Source organism: Rhineura floridana, chromosome 1, assembly GCF_030035675.1.
Source record: "Rhineura floridana isolate rRhiFlo1 chromosome 1, rRhiFlo1.hap2, whole genome shotgun sequence".
Classification (NCBI taxonomy): domain Eukaryota; kingdom Metazoa; phylum Chordata; class Lepidosauria; order Squamata; family Rhineuridae; genus Rhineura; species Rhineura floridana.
Window position 1 is genome coordinate 51,858,184 of NC_084480.1, and position 17,677 is coordinate 51,875,860.

The 17,677-nt window shown below is 41.5% G+C and overlaps 1 protein-coding gene across 10 annotated transcripts in view; it reads right to left on the bottom strand.

The window, feature by feature from the left end:
* Positions 1 to 17,677, bottom strand: part of SSBP2 (single stranded DNA binding protein 2) — a 258,532-nt gene that overhangs the window by 87,574 nt on the left and 153,281 nt on the right. For 7 of the 10 annotated variants that reach the window (XM_061621791.1, XM_061621796.1, XM_061621813.1 and 4 more), the window contains one exon: positions 7,012 to 7,101. The exons of the other annotated variants lie outside the window; for them this stretch is intronic. In XM_061621791.1, the coding sequence (XP_061477775.1) occupies positions 7,012 to 7,101 (90 nt within the window). The remainder of the gene's footprint in view (positions 1 to 7,011; positions 7,102 to 17,677) is intronic. 10 annotated transcript variants of the gene reach the window in all.

Genomic DNA, 17,677 nt, shown 5'->3' on the forward strand with positions numbered 1-17,677 from the left:
GCCAGGCCTTTTTTAAAACTTTTAAACTGCAGAAGATGAAGGTCAGAGTATGGGGCAAGGTCAGTAATAGGATTACAGGTACCTGTGAACATGGCTGATTTTTAATGAATTTTAACAGATTATGAGAACTCTGACAAAAAAAAGGCCAAAAGGCCTCTGGGGTTTTTTCCTCTCTTTTTAGACTTTGAACTCTCTATTCTCTCTGACTGTTTTGTGTATCATCATGAAAATTTAGAGGGTTGCTAAGCAAGCAAGTAAGTAAGTAAAATTTAATTTTTGTGTCGCCTATCTGGCCGAAGCCACTCTAGGCGACGTACACATTGAAATTCAATAAAATACAATATAAATACAACATAAAATACAATGCAGTCAACAATAACCATTTTAAATAGCAGCAGTATAGAACAATGTAGGGCAATCAATAAACAATTATAAACAATCACAAAAAGTTTTAGGCTACCCCGGAGATCCCGAAGCAAGCGTTTCTGAGTCCAGGACTATAAGTTTTGTAAGGTTTTGTTTTGAAATGAACTTATGGGAAGCATCAGAATGGCATGGGGGTATTTTCAATGTAACATTGCGGAATGTGAAAAATCCCCGCTGGCTATAGTATACAGCCACTCTTGCGGCTGTATAATACAATGTGGTAAGTACAACTACAAGCTCCACTTCACAAGTGAAATGGTAGCAGATTGTATCATTTGGTATTGGTGTGGAAGCTGCCAATATTCCCTGCTACTGCCCCTCCAAACCAATTTGTAAACATGAGGTTCCAAAAACCAGGGAAGTGCCAAATCTAGGACTACCGGGTAGAGCAACTTTGTGGAAACATCAGACAACAATTACACTTGGGGGTAGTTCACATATTCCTTATTGGCCCCAACTGAACGTTTCTCTCTGCGTCCGTGATCCCTGCTGCGTAGGGTAATATTTAGATGCCTTTACTGCATCCTTTGGTCCAAACAAGAGTAGCATTTGCATGTCAACACACATTGTCCCTTAGACAATACAGTGTAAATTGCACAGACACTGAAATCTGTTTGTCCATTCTGTTGATTGCAGGAACAGGCAATGACCTTTTAATGACAGCTACAGGCAGCAAACTTGGAAACCAGCTTCAACATTTTTTTCAGCATGAAATCCCTACATACTAATTCCCAAAAACCTGAACTCAAAGCTAGCAGCACACGTAGCAGGAGACTACAGTCCCCAACACCTGAAAATAGGTTTCCTACAATTATTCTTATTGTCCTGTGTATTGAGCACCAGAACTATGAACTACTTGTGCAAGCGCAGCATCTGTGAAAGTGATGGCTCCAGATGTCTTACTTCTTCTGAGGACCATTCAAATTCATTTCTTTCTCTACTTTACTCCCTCTTACAACTGCAACACAAGCCAAAGGTTCTAAATGGAACAGTTTCACTCTTTTCCTATTCTCAGTTCATGCTCGTGTATTAAGATGGCAGGAATCCTGCATGCACACACACTGTATCTGCTACTGGTTGGCAAGAAGCAACCTTACTGCATGCTATGCATGACCCTTTTTGTGGAAAGGGGGATGTAGGTGGGTGCTATCACTACTTTATAACCAGTACTTTAAAACTGTCTGCTTGTTCTATTCCACCTAGATATTTGGAAACATTACAGTCACACAGTGAGTTTCCAGTACCTTCCTTCAAAAAGAAACAAACACCTAAAAGCTCAGCTAGAATTTCCTACTACTCAGAACATAAAAGGAAATTGAAAGTTGCTGTAAGTGGTTAGGAGAGTCTGTTAAATGCCTGCCACTTCAATATAATACAGTTAATAATAAAATAGCAATTAAGGATATGCAATCTAGCAAATTCTGTCCAACAGATGATTTGGCTGGGTGTCATGATCCAAAAGTCACTTATACAGGTTTGTACGCAAATATACCAGCACAATGTGCACAGCTAGTTATGTGAAATAGAATTCTGCATGCAGAGCAGGTACTTTCTTTGCACATGTGTGAGGAAAATTAATCTGCACTCTGTATGCAGAAACATGTTGAGAAACCTCCAAATGTCTGCCACAGAAACCTAGGATGCTGGAGAGGTTTCTGAAACATGCTTGAAATTTACCGCAATGTATGCAGCACTGCTGAGACCTGTTCAAAATTACAGGGAAACTTAGACACACCCAACATTTCTGCAGCAACACACTACAGGGGAAGGTTGATAACTGTGGGCAGCTGCCCTTGAGGAAAGTATGTCCACCATTTTATCGAGCTTCTAAGTAATCCTGTAGTTCCCTGGAATACACTTTTGAAAGCTACTGTTCTCTTACAATACATTATGAAGTATTGCCCTGTGTCAGACAGATGGCAAGAATTTCAGTTCATACGCATGATGGCACCTCCCCTTAAGATGCCTTTAATTATGCTGGGAACAGTATTTCTGAATTTGCCTGCTAATAAAATTGACCACCAAAATCAGACAACCAAAATAATTCCGTACAGAAGGCCCTTTGTCTTTCTCTGGTGACCAATATTTTGTTCATATTTATATAGCTTTTCTGTTCATTGATGTTTCTTTCAAGGCAGTTATTCTGGCATCTACCAGAGTCTGCCAAATGCCTATATTAATATTATCTAGTGAAAACTACTTTTTATTTACCCTCTGTTACAGTTTCCACAAACAGAATGAGTGCACAAGCTTTATGGTCTAACTGGCATACAGATCAATATATTGAGGAAAGCAGAATAAAAAGTATTCAGATGATAGACCCTGGCAATATGACAAAGTCCCTGTAGATTCAGTTGTTTTCAGAAAGAATCAATGTCTTGAGATATGCAAATTAAATTGGTTCGACAGAGGTTTGTAGAACTGTATTTAGATGAGTCAGACCTAATGTAAAAATAGTTTCATTTTGTTGTGGGTGGTGGGAGAAACAAGATTTCCCTAAACCAATTTGAAGTTGGAACTACTCAACACCATTTTTTCCATATATGTGGCTAGTACCAGGCAGTCTCTCAAGTGTGACTACAGCATTAGGGAAGCTCAATTACAAATATTTACTGTAAGGTGGAAACAGCAATATTGTGCATCAGCTGAGCAAGCAGAATGAACTAAGTCTTTGAATCTAAACACTGGATAATCCATGTGTTTCATATCTGCTTTGTCATCTGACAGTCCCCACTCACCTGTTTGTTCGCTCTTTCCTGATGTAAAAAACTCGCTTTTTTCGCACCCACACACGCAGCGGGAGGAACCCCCACATTCTTTTAGCTTTTTCCCAGCCCCACCTCAGACACAACCCACCACCAGCCAATTGGTGCGCAAAATCTGACATGTGCTCCTCCGCCCATTCACCCACAATCAGCAACACGCATGCGCTTGAACGTAAGAGCGTGAAAGTTTGAATTTCCTGTGTCAGTAATAGAGTTCCTTGCCGCTCGCCTCTCTTGTATTTTTGATATTACGCAATAATGAATGTATGTGTTTTGCTGAGCTTTTCTACCATGCAGCGCTTGGCTGCGGCTCCCAGCTCCTCCCCATGAATGCTGCCCCCGAGGGAAGCAAGCAGCACCCCCCCCGCAGGTGGCCGCTCTTGGCTCGGGCAGGGAATGCGGGCAAAGAGCCCCACGTGCTGCTGTGCAAAGCCTGAGAGATCCAGGCAATTCTGTGAGGTATTGGGGGGGGTTAGAGAGAGAATGGGGCAAGCCATCGTCATGTCGACTTTGCGTGGGGTTAACGTGCTGATTTTTAAAAGGGATTTTTTTAACCGAAAAATAATGAGAACACAAAGCGATCATGTCACACATTATACAGTCGTCTGGATGAGCCCTTATTGTCTAGCCAATCCTTTTGTGTGGTGGAGTAGCAGGGACATGTCCCGCCCCTCTACCATAGCAAAATGTGTGACACAGGCCCTCCACATAGAAGCCTGTACATGAAAGGCCCCAATACATATCCCCCTGCACACATTCTCTCTCACATACACACACTCTCTTTTGCTTTTTAAAGGTGAATAAAGAATAATGCGGATTAGGCTTCACATGTAAAACTTCTTTATTTAAAGCATTTGTACCCTTCCTTTCTACCATTTGATGCCCAAGGCAGTTTACATAAAAACAGTGTATATTCCTCTACATGGAGAACTTAGGTCACACATTACTTTAAATGTGTGGGAATTGGGAGAGTGGTATGCCTGCCATGCCAGTCTCTGGCTAAGAATGTAACAGTGTTAGAACAATTCTGAATCACATGAGAAGGGATTAAAGTACACTACAGTGTGATAGTGTTCTGGGAAAGGATTGTATCTCAGTGGAAGAGCATATGATCTGCATGCAGAAGGTCCCTGCTTCAGTCTCCAGCATCTTTCAGGTAAGGCAGGGAAAGACTACTATTTGAAGCCCTTGTGTCATCTCTAGTAAAAAGTTCACACTACCATGGCTGCATTCACACTCTCCCCATGTTAAACTATGATTTAATGTGATAAGGCAGAAAGGAGCAACAGTGAGCCTCAAGCTTGAATGCTTTCCCTCCCCTGTTCCGCCTGAATGGCTAGAAGGAGAACTTGGGGAGTTTAGCTTCTGTTTTTGCTTAACTGCAGTTTGTCATATCATCTGGTTAGTTTAGGTCATTTAAAAAAAAGATGAGGAGGGAGGGCTTCAACACAAAAGCAACAAATTGTGAAGCCTCCAAGGTGACCTGGAAAAAAAAGTGGTTTATTTAGGCCCAGTTCATTTTAAGAGGCAGGGGTGCTATAAAATAATGCTAAATGCTATATATTCATTTGAATAACTCCTATAAAGTACTTTTAAAAGATCTGAAATTATCAGATATATAAATAAATATAAACAAACAATGCTACAATCTACCAAAATCTACAACAAAATTTTATCAACATACCTTCGAAACCCCAACTGAGACATTAAAAAACCACTGCAGCTAAAACCTCAAATCAAGTCTCATCTATATACCTTGCCATGTATCTCATACAAACTGAACTGGTAGAAACATAGTCTCCTGGTATTAAATGTAAATAAACTGTATCTAATAGAACAAAGCCTACTTCTACATTACCTGTGTACAGAAATTCCTAAGAATAAGCCCAGAGCAACCCTTTTTTACCCCTGGATAAGTGTTCAACAATTCCATTGGTCTGTGCTACCAAATAGGGAAAAGAGGAGAGACATGGGAGCTGCTCTGAAATAGACATTATAAACCTAAAAGCACAACCATTTAATACAAGGATGGGATTAATCCTTTTGCTTCAGTGAACAAAGGATTCCCTGAACCTCAAGGGTTCACAGGCCTCGGAAATTCTAAGGGGGTGGGAAGAGAAGACAGGACAACCCTACAGAATGGTCCAAACTGATCATTGTCTATATTTTTGATATTTTATACATGGCTTGACTGCTGAAAACATATTCAAACAGATATATAGGATTATAGTACCCCTGAAAATCTCTCTGCTTGAAATATCTAATAAAGGACATATTTTCAGTGGACTTCGGAGCTGTTTTCTTTGGGATTTTCAATTTTAGAACAGAAAAGACATTTACTGTAATTGATATTTTAACAGAGAATACAATTTTTTAAATTTAATTTTTTAAATTTTCTTTCCACCTTGGGAAAAGTACACCACAGTTATGGGCAGTTCTACAACTTCACCATCTTTGTTCCAAAAAGTGTCAGGCTATAAATAGTGTCTTACTCAGTGTATTATAATAGCACTTATCTCTTTGCCCATTAGCAGGGCCGGTGCCAGGCATAACTGGGCCCATGGGCACCAGCCTGTCCCGGGCTCAAGGTGTCCATCTGCGTGTCCCATCTACCTCTTCTTGCATTGTGTCATGTGAACGATGTGTTCGTGTGCCTGACATCAACCAAGATGGCAGCAGGGGAACTAGCCCCTTAGGGAAGCCCCCACTGCCATCTTAGTTTATGACAGGCATGCGCACAGCGTGCACAGCATTCTCATGAATGGGAGAAGTAGGTGGGGCATGCGTGTGGGCTTATTGAAGCCCACATTGTCTGTACTGGGGGAGCTTCCTCTCCACGATCTGCGGCAGGGCCAGGACGCAACACTGTCATAGATCCGGAATGGCAACGCTACCCTCCCACCTTAAGGAGGGCCCCTTTAGAGGCCCCCGGGTTGGAGCCCAACCTGGCTGCCCCCTGATGTCAGCCCTGCCCATCAGGTGAGACACTAAGTGAAACAATTCCTCTCTCTTGCCTCTACAACAGAACAAAATATATCAAGACACATCCTGAATTCTTATTGTATTCCCTACCTAAGTCGGAAATAGGGAATGAGGCAACACATTTCCATTAACTTGGCTTTCTGTTCTCTGAAGCTTTCTATGATAACGTCCTTCCTAACTTAATGTTTTTCTCACTTATCTTAGCAGAATTAATTAGTAAGGGTAATGTTCCTTTTCTATTTAAACAGGTATGGGAAGTAAGGATTTTCATAATGGAATAATACTACTTCTAGAATTATTTTTATGCCTATGGGTTAACAGAACAGCTGACACGAGAACAGGCCAAGAAGATACCTATACCCAGATTTATATAACCACCTGGAGTAAATGAACTTCAAATTGCTAGTTTGAACTTGCATTATTCTATTGTTTATCCACAGCACTGCTAACTTGGAATGTGTCAGAATAATGCTATTTCAAGTAGATGGATTCTAGTAAGAAGGCACAAGCAAGGAACTAGCTCCTTAGAGTTAAAAAACAACACACCCTCGCCTATGACATAATTTTACCAAGACACTGTTGCACCACTAATATTCCATCACAGTAGATTTTAAACATGCACTGTTTCACAATTTCCAGTTCCTGATATAAAATAGCATAAGCTTGCCTTTGCTTGACCATGAACCACCTATACTAATTCCGCATCCCAACCCCAATCGTGTTTAAATACTACTCATTTTATACATGGCAGAATTTGAAGTGATACCCTTTTCTGGCTGTGCCAAATAACGCTACTGACTCATTTCTATGTCCTAAAATTCATAATTTGTCTGAATACCTGAAAAAAACCCGGTGGTACAGGACCTACTGGCATGCCATCTCCTGGGGGAATGTTTCCTAGCACTGGACTTGGAGCTGCTGCAGCACTCTGAAAAGAACAAATGGAAAATAAACCTTTGTCATTGCACAATAGGCATAAAACCGAAATACTACTTTGACCACAGTGTGGCAATGCAGAAAGTAACTCTGCAAGACATTTTTCATAGCTACCTCCGTTTTAAATTATTAGTGCTCATTTTCAAAATACACAGGTAAATGTTTCAAGTTCAAACTTAAAGTCCATGAAAAATTATTGCCTTACATTCACACATGGAACACACTTAGGGTTCAAATATGTTAATATTAATTTAGCTTAACCAAGGACCAGTTCAATCATGTGCTTGTATATGATTCTACTACAACTCTGCCCCAAATTAAGCTTATGTTCAAAATAAAGAAAAGGCATGCATCAGCCAAGGCAGTCAACATTCAAAGTAGGACATGACATTACGGGCAAGACCCAAACACAGTTAAGCAAGGAAAAAACTAGGCTTGATGTGTGAGATCTATGATACATATCACCTTACACGCTGTTCTTTGCTTAAAAGCAGCTGCAACATGGGTTTGGTACCCATGTTGTACTAGACTTTTCTCTACCCCCTTCTGTGGCTAAAAGCAGCTTCAGTGGGTTAACCTCTCCAAGCATCATGGCCCTGATCCAACTCAGGAGCCAACATGCCTGCTTTTAGACAAATAAAAAGACCCAATCATTAATCTCTCATATCATGCCTAGTTTGACCCTAAGTCTCACTGATTTAAGAGAAAGTCAGATTATCCACTAGCCCAACTAAACTCGGGTCATGCTGAATTGTGTAAAGCAAGAACTGGGAGGGGGAAAATTAATTTAATAGGGTGCATGGGTGGTAGGTGGAAAGGGAAAACTGAACCCTTCTCTTATCTGTGCTTTTCTTCACAGCCACTGTAGAGAAAACTTTTACTATGTGTTAAAACTGAAATTACATCAGAACATTGATATACTTTTGTGCATGATGTGTGGGGTACTTCCCCCCCTTTTGACAATATTGTTGTAAGTAGTAGCTACTGATATTAAAAGTTCACCAAAAGCTTTAAGATGAGATTACCTTACAAAAAGATTGATGTTACTTCTATGTGTCTTAAAAAAATGTTAATTTTTGGAACAAGCAAAACAAATTAGGTTTCCTAAGTGAAACAGAGGATGAAATTAGCTACCTTTGGACATCTTTCAAACTGAGTAAGTAGGAAATATAGATCCTGATAAAGCACAAGTAGAGGGACACTATAAAAATTAAAGACAAACTAATATGTTAGAACTCTCATTATATTTAATTTCTAAGTCTTCCTCCCAACAGAACATTTTGAAACTCTGTAGAAGTGAAACAATGCAAAAACATCTGACATCACAATCCTATAAGCATATAATTTAAGGAGATTTACTTTCATTTTATTAATAAATTGTGAATATTTACCCTGTGGAATACAACTTGTTCTAACTAACATAACTGGCCCCTGGATGTCACTTTTGCACCCAGTATATAGAAAAACATTATAAATTACATGTTTAAGTTTTGGGCATGATGTCCATCTTATGAAAGTGTGCAGTGTAATTCTGAAAGCATAAGAAACTAAATTTGATTAGACTAGTACAACATTTTATTTTCTCCAAGGCTAAACAAAACTGAAAAAAATAATAAACCGAGGTTATACAGTGCTTTTCAGGATGAAAACCTGTCTATTAGTCAGCAATTTAATAATTAAATTATACAGCCCTTACCAACTAAAGAACTGAAGTGGCATGGTCTGCATAAGACAATGAAAAGCATAGGCTGTGCTCTGAGCTAGAACTTGTTTTAAAAACTGGTTGCTGAATGTGTTACAGTTGGCTCCATAAAGTATTGGTCTTCAACTAGTGGGTCGGGACCCCATTCCTGGGTCATGGACTGATCTAAGGTAGGTCGCAACAGCAGCATTAGCACAATACAAACATATGGTGGTAATTTAAGAAATGGGTCCCCAATTGCAAGTTTGGATTAAAGGTGGGTGTCAGGTGTGAAAAAGTTGAAGACTACTGCCTTAAAGGATGTTGATATCCAATTTTGTAAAATTGGCTGCAATATATTTGTACATAGCCAGGATAGGAAATCTGAACTAGAAACTAGAAAATACATTCCCCAACAATATTTTCCAAAATAGTATTTAATCTGCAGGTCGTTTCAGATATAATGTTTGGAGCTCATGGAAAGACTTTTTAAAGATATCAAGAGGTCAATCTCCATGCAGATGCATTATGTGGCAACTGCAATATTTTCTATGACTCAAGCTTAAATATGTTAGGTCCTGTTTATGGTTAGTTGTGCAATGACTAGTTTCTATGGGCAGACATTTGCGTGACTGGTTTAAGAGGTCAGAATTCCAGGTGTCTCCTGTTCCACATTCTACAGAACTAGTCACATGAAACTCACTACTCAACTATTTATTATTATTATAATAATCTGGTGGTCGTACCAGATCTTCAGCAGCTAGATCTCTCCTGGTTCCCTCAATTACAGTGGCTAAACTAGCCGGCACTAGGTCTAAAGCTTTTTCTATTGCGGCTCCCCTACTTTGGAATACCCTGCCAGTGGCCATTCGCCTAGCTCCATCACTTTTGTGTTTTCGGAAGCAGCTGAAAACCTGGCTTTTTGATTAAGTTGGTGGGGATATTCTGTTATAGCCATTCAGTGTAGGCTGTGCACTGGCTGTCATAATTTCATTCTGATTTTTATGTTGTTTTTGTTTTACTTATATGCTGTAATTTGTTTTAGTATGTTGTAATTTGTATTTCGATATGTATTTTATTGTACGTCGCCTAGAGTGACAGGTCTTACCTGCCAGATAGGCGTCTAATAAATTTTAGACAATAATAATAATAATAATAATAATAATAATAATAATAATAATATCCTGCCCTTCCTCGCAGAAGATGTCTACGGGAGCAAACAAAAATTTGACTATACCGAATCCACATCCATAATTGCTTATTTTCTAATTGGCCTGGTATTGCTGAGATACACCTATTTCTATAGTCCATTTAAGCTGTATGATTAGTATGAGACCTTATATAATATGCAACACCATCTTAGAAAACACAGTTGATTGCCCTCAACCACATGGCTAGCATACTTTGATAAGATTATATATAGGAAAAAAGTGAGTGATGGCATGATGCAGTTTTGTCTGTTACTTTCATTGTAAATAGCACACTGAAAGGTCAGTCCTCTGGCAAGATTCACAAAAGATGACTAGTAACATATTCTCATAATTACTTACTTCTACACGGAAAGATCGTTTACAAAGATAAAATAAAACGCACCAGATGGAAACCAGCTGACAAGAAAGTGAAAGCCATACTTCAGAGACACAGCATGTATTATGGTTTATGAAACATTTCATATAAACCCTATCTACATATGACAGCACCTGTTTGTAATCAGTAAGCCACAACTAACAAGCTAATTGGTGTCACAAAGGAAAATCTGAACTGTCAAAATTTCTTAGTCCATAAATTAAAATTTCAAGATCAAAAGTCAGGACAATGCTCTGCCTTTTGTGCTAAGCACATACAAAACATGTCTCAGAGCCTTATACTGTGAGTAGCTTTTCTGAAGAACTTTAGCCTCTATTCAAAATTTTATGAGTTTCAAGGGGAAGAGAAGATAGTCATCTTAGTACAGAATCAATAGTGGCAAAAAGAATCCTAATTTTTATTACTCAATGATTATTTTGAACATTAAAGGCAGACGTTTGCTCAGCTCATCACCATTCCTGGGAAAGCCACAGCTGTAATACAAAGGTCCTCAGAGAACAAGCTTCCTGATTATGGAAGAAGGTAACATGAATTAAAAACAAATACAATCCATGGGTTGCAGAATGAAAATAAAAGCAGATGATTAAGGGGATAATTAGCAAATGGCTTCCTGTGGAAGTGAGGGTTAGGGAGGATTAAGGACTTGCTAGTTTTAGAAATATTAAAAGGTTTGTGTCCAAGGTCCTGGCTGCAACTGGACTGCAAGGTTGCCTTATTTCCATTTTGACCAAAGGAATAGGAATTATAGAGGGATCAGTCCAGCTTTTTACCATCTGTGTTACAAGTGCTGTAATGCATCACCACAGCTCATTTTTGGATTACTTATGTTGAAACTAGGTGGAAAACAGCAAGCAATCCAACCCAGCTTGTGCTGAACTACTATAAAGCTTGTGTGTGTGCGTGCCTGTGTGCATGTGCATGCATATGTATGTGAGTGTGATTTATATTACAGCTTGGGTAGACGAGTGGGGAGCTGAACCCCTCTTGTATCCATGCTTTTCTCCAGAATCAACTTTAAGCCCTTTTCCACCCCAGCTGGCTTACTTCCAGTGGCTTTTGGAGAGTGGAGAGTGACTTTTAACATGTAGTTTCTCAAAGAAGAGGCCACACTGGGGAAAAGGATTCATCTTTCCTTTCACACCCATCAATTTTGTGGTTTAATCTCACTTCACCCCTGGCTTCAGTAGCAACCTAAAACTAACACAGGTCCACCACATCTAGTATGCTTCTCATGTAAGAGATAACACTGAAATCCAAGTAAATTAAGAGAGAAAGAACAACTTAGGGATTGGGGAAAATGGCAATGGGGAGCTTAGAATCATAGCAGTGGAATTAAATGAGGTATCCGGAGCACAGTCTGGTCATGATTTGTTGGATGAGTTTCAATTGGTACAACTTGAGGACGTCGACAAGGTGCTTGGACAGGTGCGCGCAACCACTTCTATATTGGACCCTTGCCCCTCTTGGCTGATAAAAGTTAGCAGGGTTGGAACTGCCGGCTGGGCCAGGGAAGTGATTAATGCCTCACTGCAAGAGGGAGTGGTCCCTGGCTGCCTGAAGGCGGCGGTGGTGAGACCACTTTTGAAGAAATCTTCCCTGGACCCAGAAAATTTTAACAATTACAGGCCGGTAGCAAATCTTCCATTCTTGGGCAAGATCCTAGAAAGAGTGGTTGCCGACCAGCTCCAGACGCTCTTGGATGAGACTGATTATCTAGATCCATTTCAATCGGGTTTCAGGCCCGGTTTTGGCACGGAGACGGCCTTGGTCGCCCTGTATGATGACCTTTGTCGGGAGAAAGACAGGGGGAGTGTAACTCTGTTGATTCTCCTTGATCTCTCAGCGGCTTTTGATACCATCGACCATGGTATCCTTCTGGGGAGACTCGTTGATCTGGGAGTCGGAGGTACTGCTTGGCAGCGGTTCTGCTCCTACTTGGCGGGTCGTCTCCAGAAGGTAGCGCTTGGGGAGTTTTGCTCGGCACCCTGGGCCCTCCAATATGGAGTCCCACAGGGGTCAGTACTATCCCCCATGCTTTTTAACATCTACATGAAGCCGCTGGGTGCCGTCATCAGGAGTTTTGGAGTGCGCTGCCACCAGTATGCTGATGACACGCAGCTCTACTTCTCCTGTTCATCTTTTTCAGGTGAGGCTGTCAAGGTGCTGAACCGATGCCTGGCTGTGGTAATGGACTGGATGAGAGCGAATAAATTGAGGCTCAATCCAGACAAGACTGAGATGCTGTTAGTAGGTGGTTCCCTTGACCAGATGGTGGATGTTCAATCTGTCCTGGATGGGGTTGCACTCCCCCTGAAGGAGCAGGTCCGTAGTTTGGGAGTTCTTTTAGAACCATCCTTGTCACTAGAGGCACAAGTAGCCTCGGTGGCACGGAGTGCTTTCTATCAACTTCGGTTGGTGGCCCAACTACGCCCCTATCTGGACAGGGAAAACCTTGCTTCAGTTGTCCATGCACTGGTAACCTCTAAATTGGACTACTGCAATGCACTCTACGTGGGGCTGCCTTTGAAGACGGTTCGGAAGCTACAGCTCGTGCAAAATGCAGCGGCCAGACTGTTAACAGGGACTCGGAGGTCCGAACATATAACACCAATTCTGGCCCGCTTGCACTGGCTGCCTATATGCTTCCGGGCTTGATTCAAGGTGCTGGTTTTAACTTATAAAGCCTTACACGGCCTGGGACCACAATACCTGATGGAACGCCTCTCCCGATATGAACCTACCCGTACACTGCGATCAACATCAAAGGCCCTCCTATGGGGGCCTACTCAGAGAGAAGCCCGGAAGATGACAACGAGAAAACGGGCTTTCTCAGTGGTGGCCCCCAAATTATGGAATTCTCTCCCTGATGAGGTACGCCTGGCGCCAACATTGTTATCTTTTCGGCGCCAGGTAAAAACCTTCCTCTTCTCTCAGGCATTTTAACATTTTTAACATTTTGATATTGATATCTTAACTTATTAACATCTTAATATTTCAATCAATTTAATATTTTTTTAACATTTAACATTTAGTATTGAGTTTTGTAGTTGCTTATGTGTTCGATTATGTTTAGTTTTCAACTTGTTCAATATATGTTTAATTGTATATTGGATGTTTATCTCTTGAGAACCGCCCAGAGAGCTTTGGCTATGGGGCGGGATATAAATTCAATTAATAAATAAATAATAATAAATAAATAAATAAATAGTAGAGTTGAAAGAGGCCTATAAGGCCATCAAGTCCAACCCCCTGCTCAGTGCAGGAATCCAAATCAAAGCATTCCCAACAGATGCCTGTCCAGCTGCCTCTTGAATGCCTCCAGTGTCGGAGTGCCCACTACCTCTCTAGGTAATTGGTTCCATTGTCATATGGCTCTAACAGTTAGGAGGTTTTCCTGATGTTCAGTTGAAATCTGGCTTCCTGCAACTTGAGCCCATTATTCCGTGTCTTGCACTCTGGGATGACCGAGAAGAGATCCCGGCCCTCCTCTGTGTGGCAACCTTTCATGTACTTGAAGATTGCTATCATATCTCCCCTCAGTCTTCTCTTCTCCAGGCTAAACATGCCCAGTTCTTTCAGTCTCTCCTCATAGGGCTCTGTTTCAAGTCCCCTGATCATCCTTGTTGCCCTCCTCTGAACATGTTCTAGTTTGTCTGCATCCTTTTTGAAGTGAGGATACCAGAACTGGATGCAGTACTCAAGATGAGGCTTAACCAGTGCTGAATAGAGGGGAACTAATACTTCACGTGGTTTGGAAACTATACTTCTGTTAATGCAGCCTAATACAGCATTTGCCTTTTTTGCAGCCACATCCCACTGTTGGCTCATATTTAGGTTGTGATCAACGACAATTCCAAGATCCTTCTCACATGTTGTATTTGCTGAGCCAAGTATCCCCCATCTTATAACTGTGCATTTGGTTTCTTTTCCCTAAGTGTAGAACTTTGCATTTATCCCTGTTGAATTTCATTCTGTTGTATTCAGTCCAATGCTCCAGCCTATCAAGGTCCCTTTGAATTTTCTTTCTGTCTTCCATGGTATTAGCTGTGCCCCCCAATTTTGTATCATCTGCAAATTTGATAAGCATGCTCTGTACCTTCTCTTCAAAGTTGTTAAGAAAAATGTTGAAGAGCACTAGGCCCAGGACTGAGCCCTGTGGTACCCCACTTGTTACTTCCACTCAGTTTGAGAAGGACCCATTGAGAAGCACTCTTTGCATACGATTCTGGAGCCAACTGTGGATCCACCTGATAGTTGTTCCATCCAGCCCACATTTAGCTAGCTTGCTAATCAGAATATCATGGGGCACTTTGTCAAAAGCTTTGCTGAAGTCGAGATATATTATGTCCACAGCATTCCCACAGTCTACAAGGGAGGTTACCGATGAAAAAACGAGGTAAGATTAGTTTAGCAGGATTTGTTCTTCATAAATCCATGTTGGCTCCTAGTAATCAATGCATTGTTTTCAAGGTGTTTACAGATGGACTGCTTTATAATCTGCTTCAGAGTTTTTTCAAGGATTGATGTTAGGCTGACTGGTCTGTAGTTCCCCGGTTCCTCCTTTTTGCCCTTTTTGAAGATAGGGACACATTAGCTGTCCTCCAGTCATCCGGTACTTCACCAGTCCTCCATGATTTTGCAAATATAATAGCGGTTCTGAGAGTTCTTCAGCCAGTTCCTTCAATACTCTAAGATGCAATTTATCGGGCCCTGCCGATTTGAACTCATTCAAAGTGATTAGGTATTCCTTGACTGTTTGTCTGTCAAGCTCAAGCTCCAATCCTGTCCCTTCTACTTCATGTTTCCCGGGAGGGTCATAGACCCTTTTTTGGGAGAAGACTGAACCAAAATAGGAATTGAGCAGTTCTGCCTTTTCTTTGTCATGTGTTATCATTTTGCCATCCTCATTGAGTAGCCGTGCCACCATTTCTTTTATCTGTCTTTTACTATGGACGTACCTGAAGAAAGCTTTTTTGTTGCTTTTAGCATCCCTCGCTAGCCTCAGCTCATTCTCAGCTTTAGCCTTCCTGACACCATCCCTGCAATTCCATGATACCTGCCTGTACTCTTCCTTTGTGGCCTGGCCTTCTTTCTACTTCCTGTATGTGTCCTTTTTTGTTTTCAGGTCATCTCTAAGCTTTTTGTGAAGCCACACTGGTTTCTTCTGCTGTTCCCCCCCCCTTTTCCCTGTTGGAATTGCTTGCCATTGCACTTTTAGAATTTCCTTTTTTAGCAACTCCCACCCATCTTGGACTCCTTTTCTCATTAGGGTCGCTTGCCATGGAACCATACTTACAATTGTTCTGAGTTTATTGAAATCAGCTTTCCTGAAGTCCAGGGTGCACGTATGGCTACTCTCAGCTTTTGCTTCTGTTAAAAGCAAGAATTCAAGTATGGTGAGGTCACTTTCCCCCACAGCTCCCGTAACTGCCACGTCATCCACCAAATCATCTCTATTGGTTAGAATCAAGTCCAGGATAGCTGATCCTCTGGTTGCTTCCTCCACTTTCTGTAGGAGTAAGTTATCTCCAACAAAAGTCAGAAATTTCTTGGAGGAGCCATGTTTGGCAGAATTTGTCTCCCAACAGATATCGGGATAATTGAAGTCCCCCATTACTACTACATCATGTCTCCTTGAAACATTGGCAATTTGCTTTTCAAAAGTTACATTCTCGTCTTTTCCTTGATTGGGTGGTCGGTAGTAGACGCCAAGCACCACATTCCTTTTATTACTTGCCCCATTAATTTTAATCCAGGTACTCTCGGTGGAACTACTAAGCTCATCTTTCTGAATTTCTGTGCAGGGATATATATTTTTAACATATAGCACGACTCTGCCTCCCTTTTTATTCCTTCTGTTCTTTTTGAACAAGTTGTATCCTTCAGTTGCTGTATTCCAGTCATGGGAGTCATCCCACTAAGTTTCAGTTATACCTATCAAGTCGTAATTACCCTCCTGTATTAAGAGTCCAATTTCATCCTGCCTGTTTCCCATGCTCTGCACATTAGTATACAAACATCAAAGACCATGTGAATTATGGTTTGGCTTCCTTACTACTTTTTTCTGAGGACTATTACTGGGCCCTATTAGAGCCAATCTCTCTGTTCCCGTTACTGTGCATAAGCCTTCATCAGTTGTTACCAGCAAGTTTACGTCTCCCTCCCCCTTAGGATTCAGTTTAAAGCCCTCCTTATGAACTCTATGCTGTGGCCAAACACATTCTTCTCAGTCCTTGTGAGATGCAACCCATCACTTGCCAGCAGTCCATCTTCCAGGAAGCATAGCCCATGGTCCCAGAATCCAAATCTCTCATGCCGGCACCACCTTTGTAGCCATTCATTCACATAAGGAGTATTTTTCTTTCCCTTTCTACTCCTCTTCTAAGTACTGGAAGGATGGATGAAAAACCTATCTGAGCCACAAAGTCCTTGAGTTTCCTTCCCAGAGCTTCAGAGTCTGATGTGATTTCTTCATAGCTCCGTTTGGCAGTATCATTTGTTCCCACATGGATGAGAAGAAAGGGATACCTGTCGGTGGGCTTGATGAGTGATGGCAACCCTTCCGCCACGTCTCTAATCTGTGAATCTGTCCTCCTGGTAGACAGCATACCTGGCAAGTCCACGGATCTTCTCAACATACTTGGGTTTCAATCCCTCGCAGTAGGGAGTCTCCTACTACTAGTACTCTTCTCTTCTTGTTGTGGGGTGTGGTTCCATTACCCCTGCTTGATTGAGCTTCAGTCTCTCGCTCATTGTTGCACGGGGTCTCCTGTAATTCTTCCACCACAGGCTGTCCTCCAGTCTCATCCTCGAGTGGTTGAAAGTGGTTCCATAGTTACACTGGTGAAGGGTATCTTCTAGCTCTTCTGCTCCTAACTGTCACCCTTTCCCACAGAGTTTCCTCCACTTTGTTGTTCCTCTCCAAAGCAGTCTCCTCTTCTGCTACCACATGCTGTTGTTCTTCCACCTCCACTTCTCTTTGCTGCTGTTGTTCCAGCGTTCTGTCTAAGAACTCTTCATCTTCTCTTATAGTCCTCAGTGTGGCCACCCGCCGTTCCAAGCCTCTCACTTTTTCTTCCAACAGTGCCACAAGCTTGCACTTGTTGCAGGTGTATGCCATGTTGTTCTCAGGCAAGAAAACAAACATGGCACACACCTTGCAGGTCACAACCACTGGAGTATCCTTCCCATTCATTCTCTCTTCTACCTTTTGTTTCTTTCTAACTGCTTGTTTTGCAGTGGCCTGTGCTTTGTCCTGTCCTACTTCAGGGTAAACTTGAGAGTCCCACTAATATGCGGT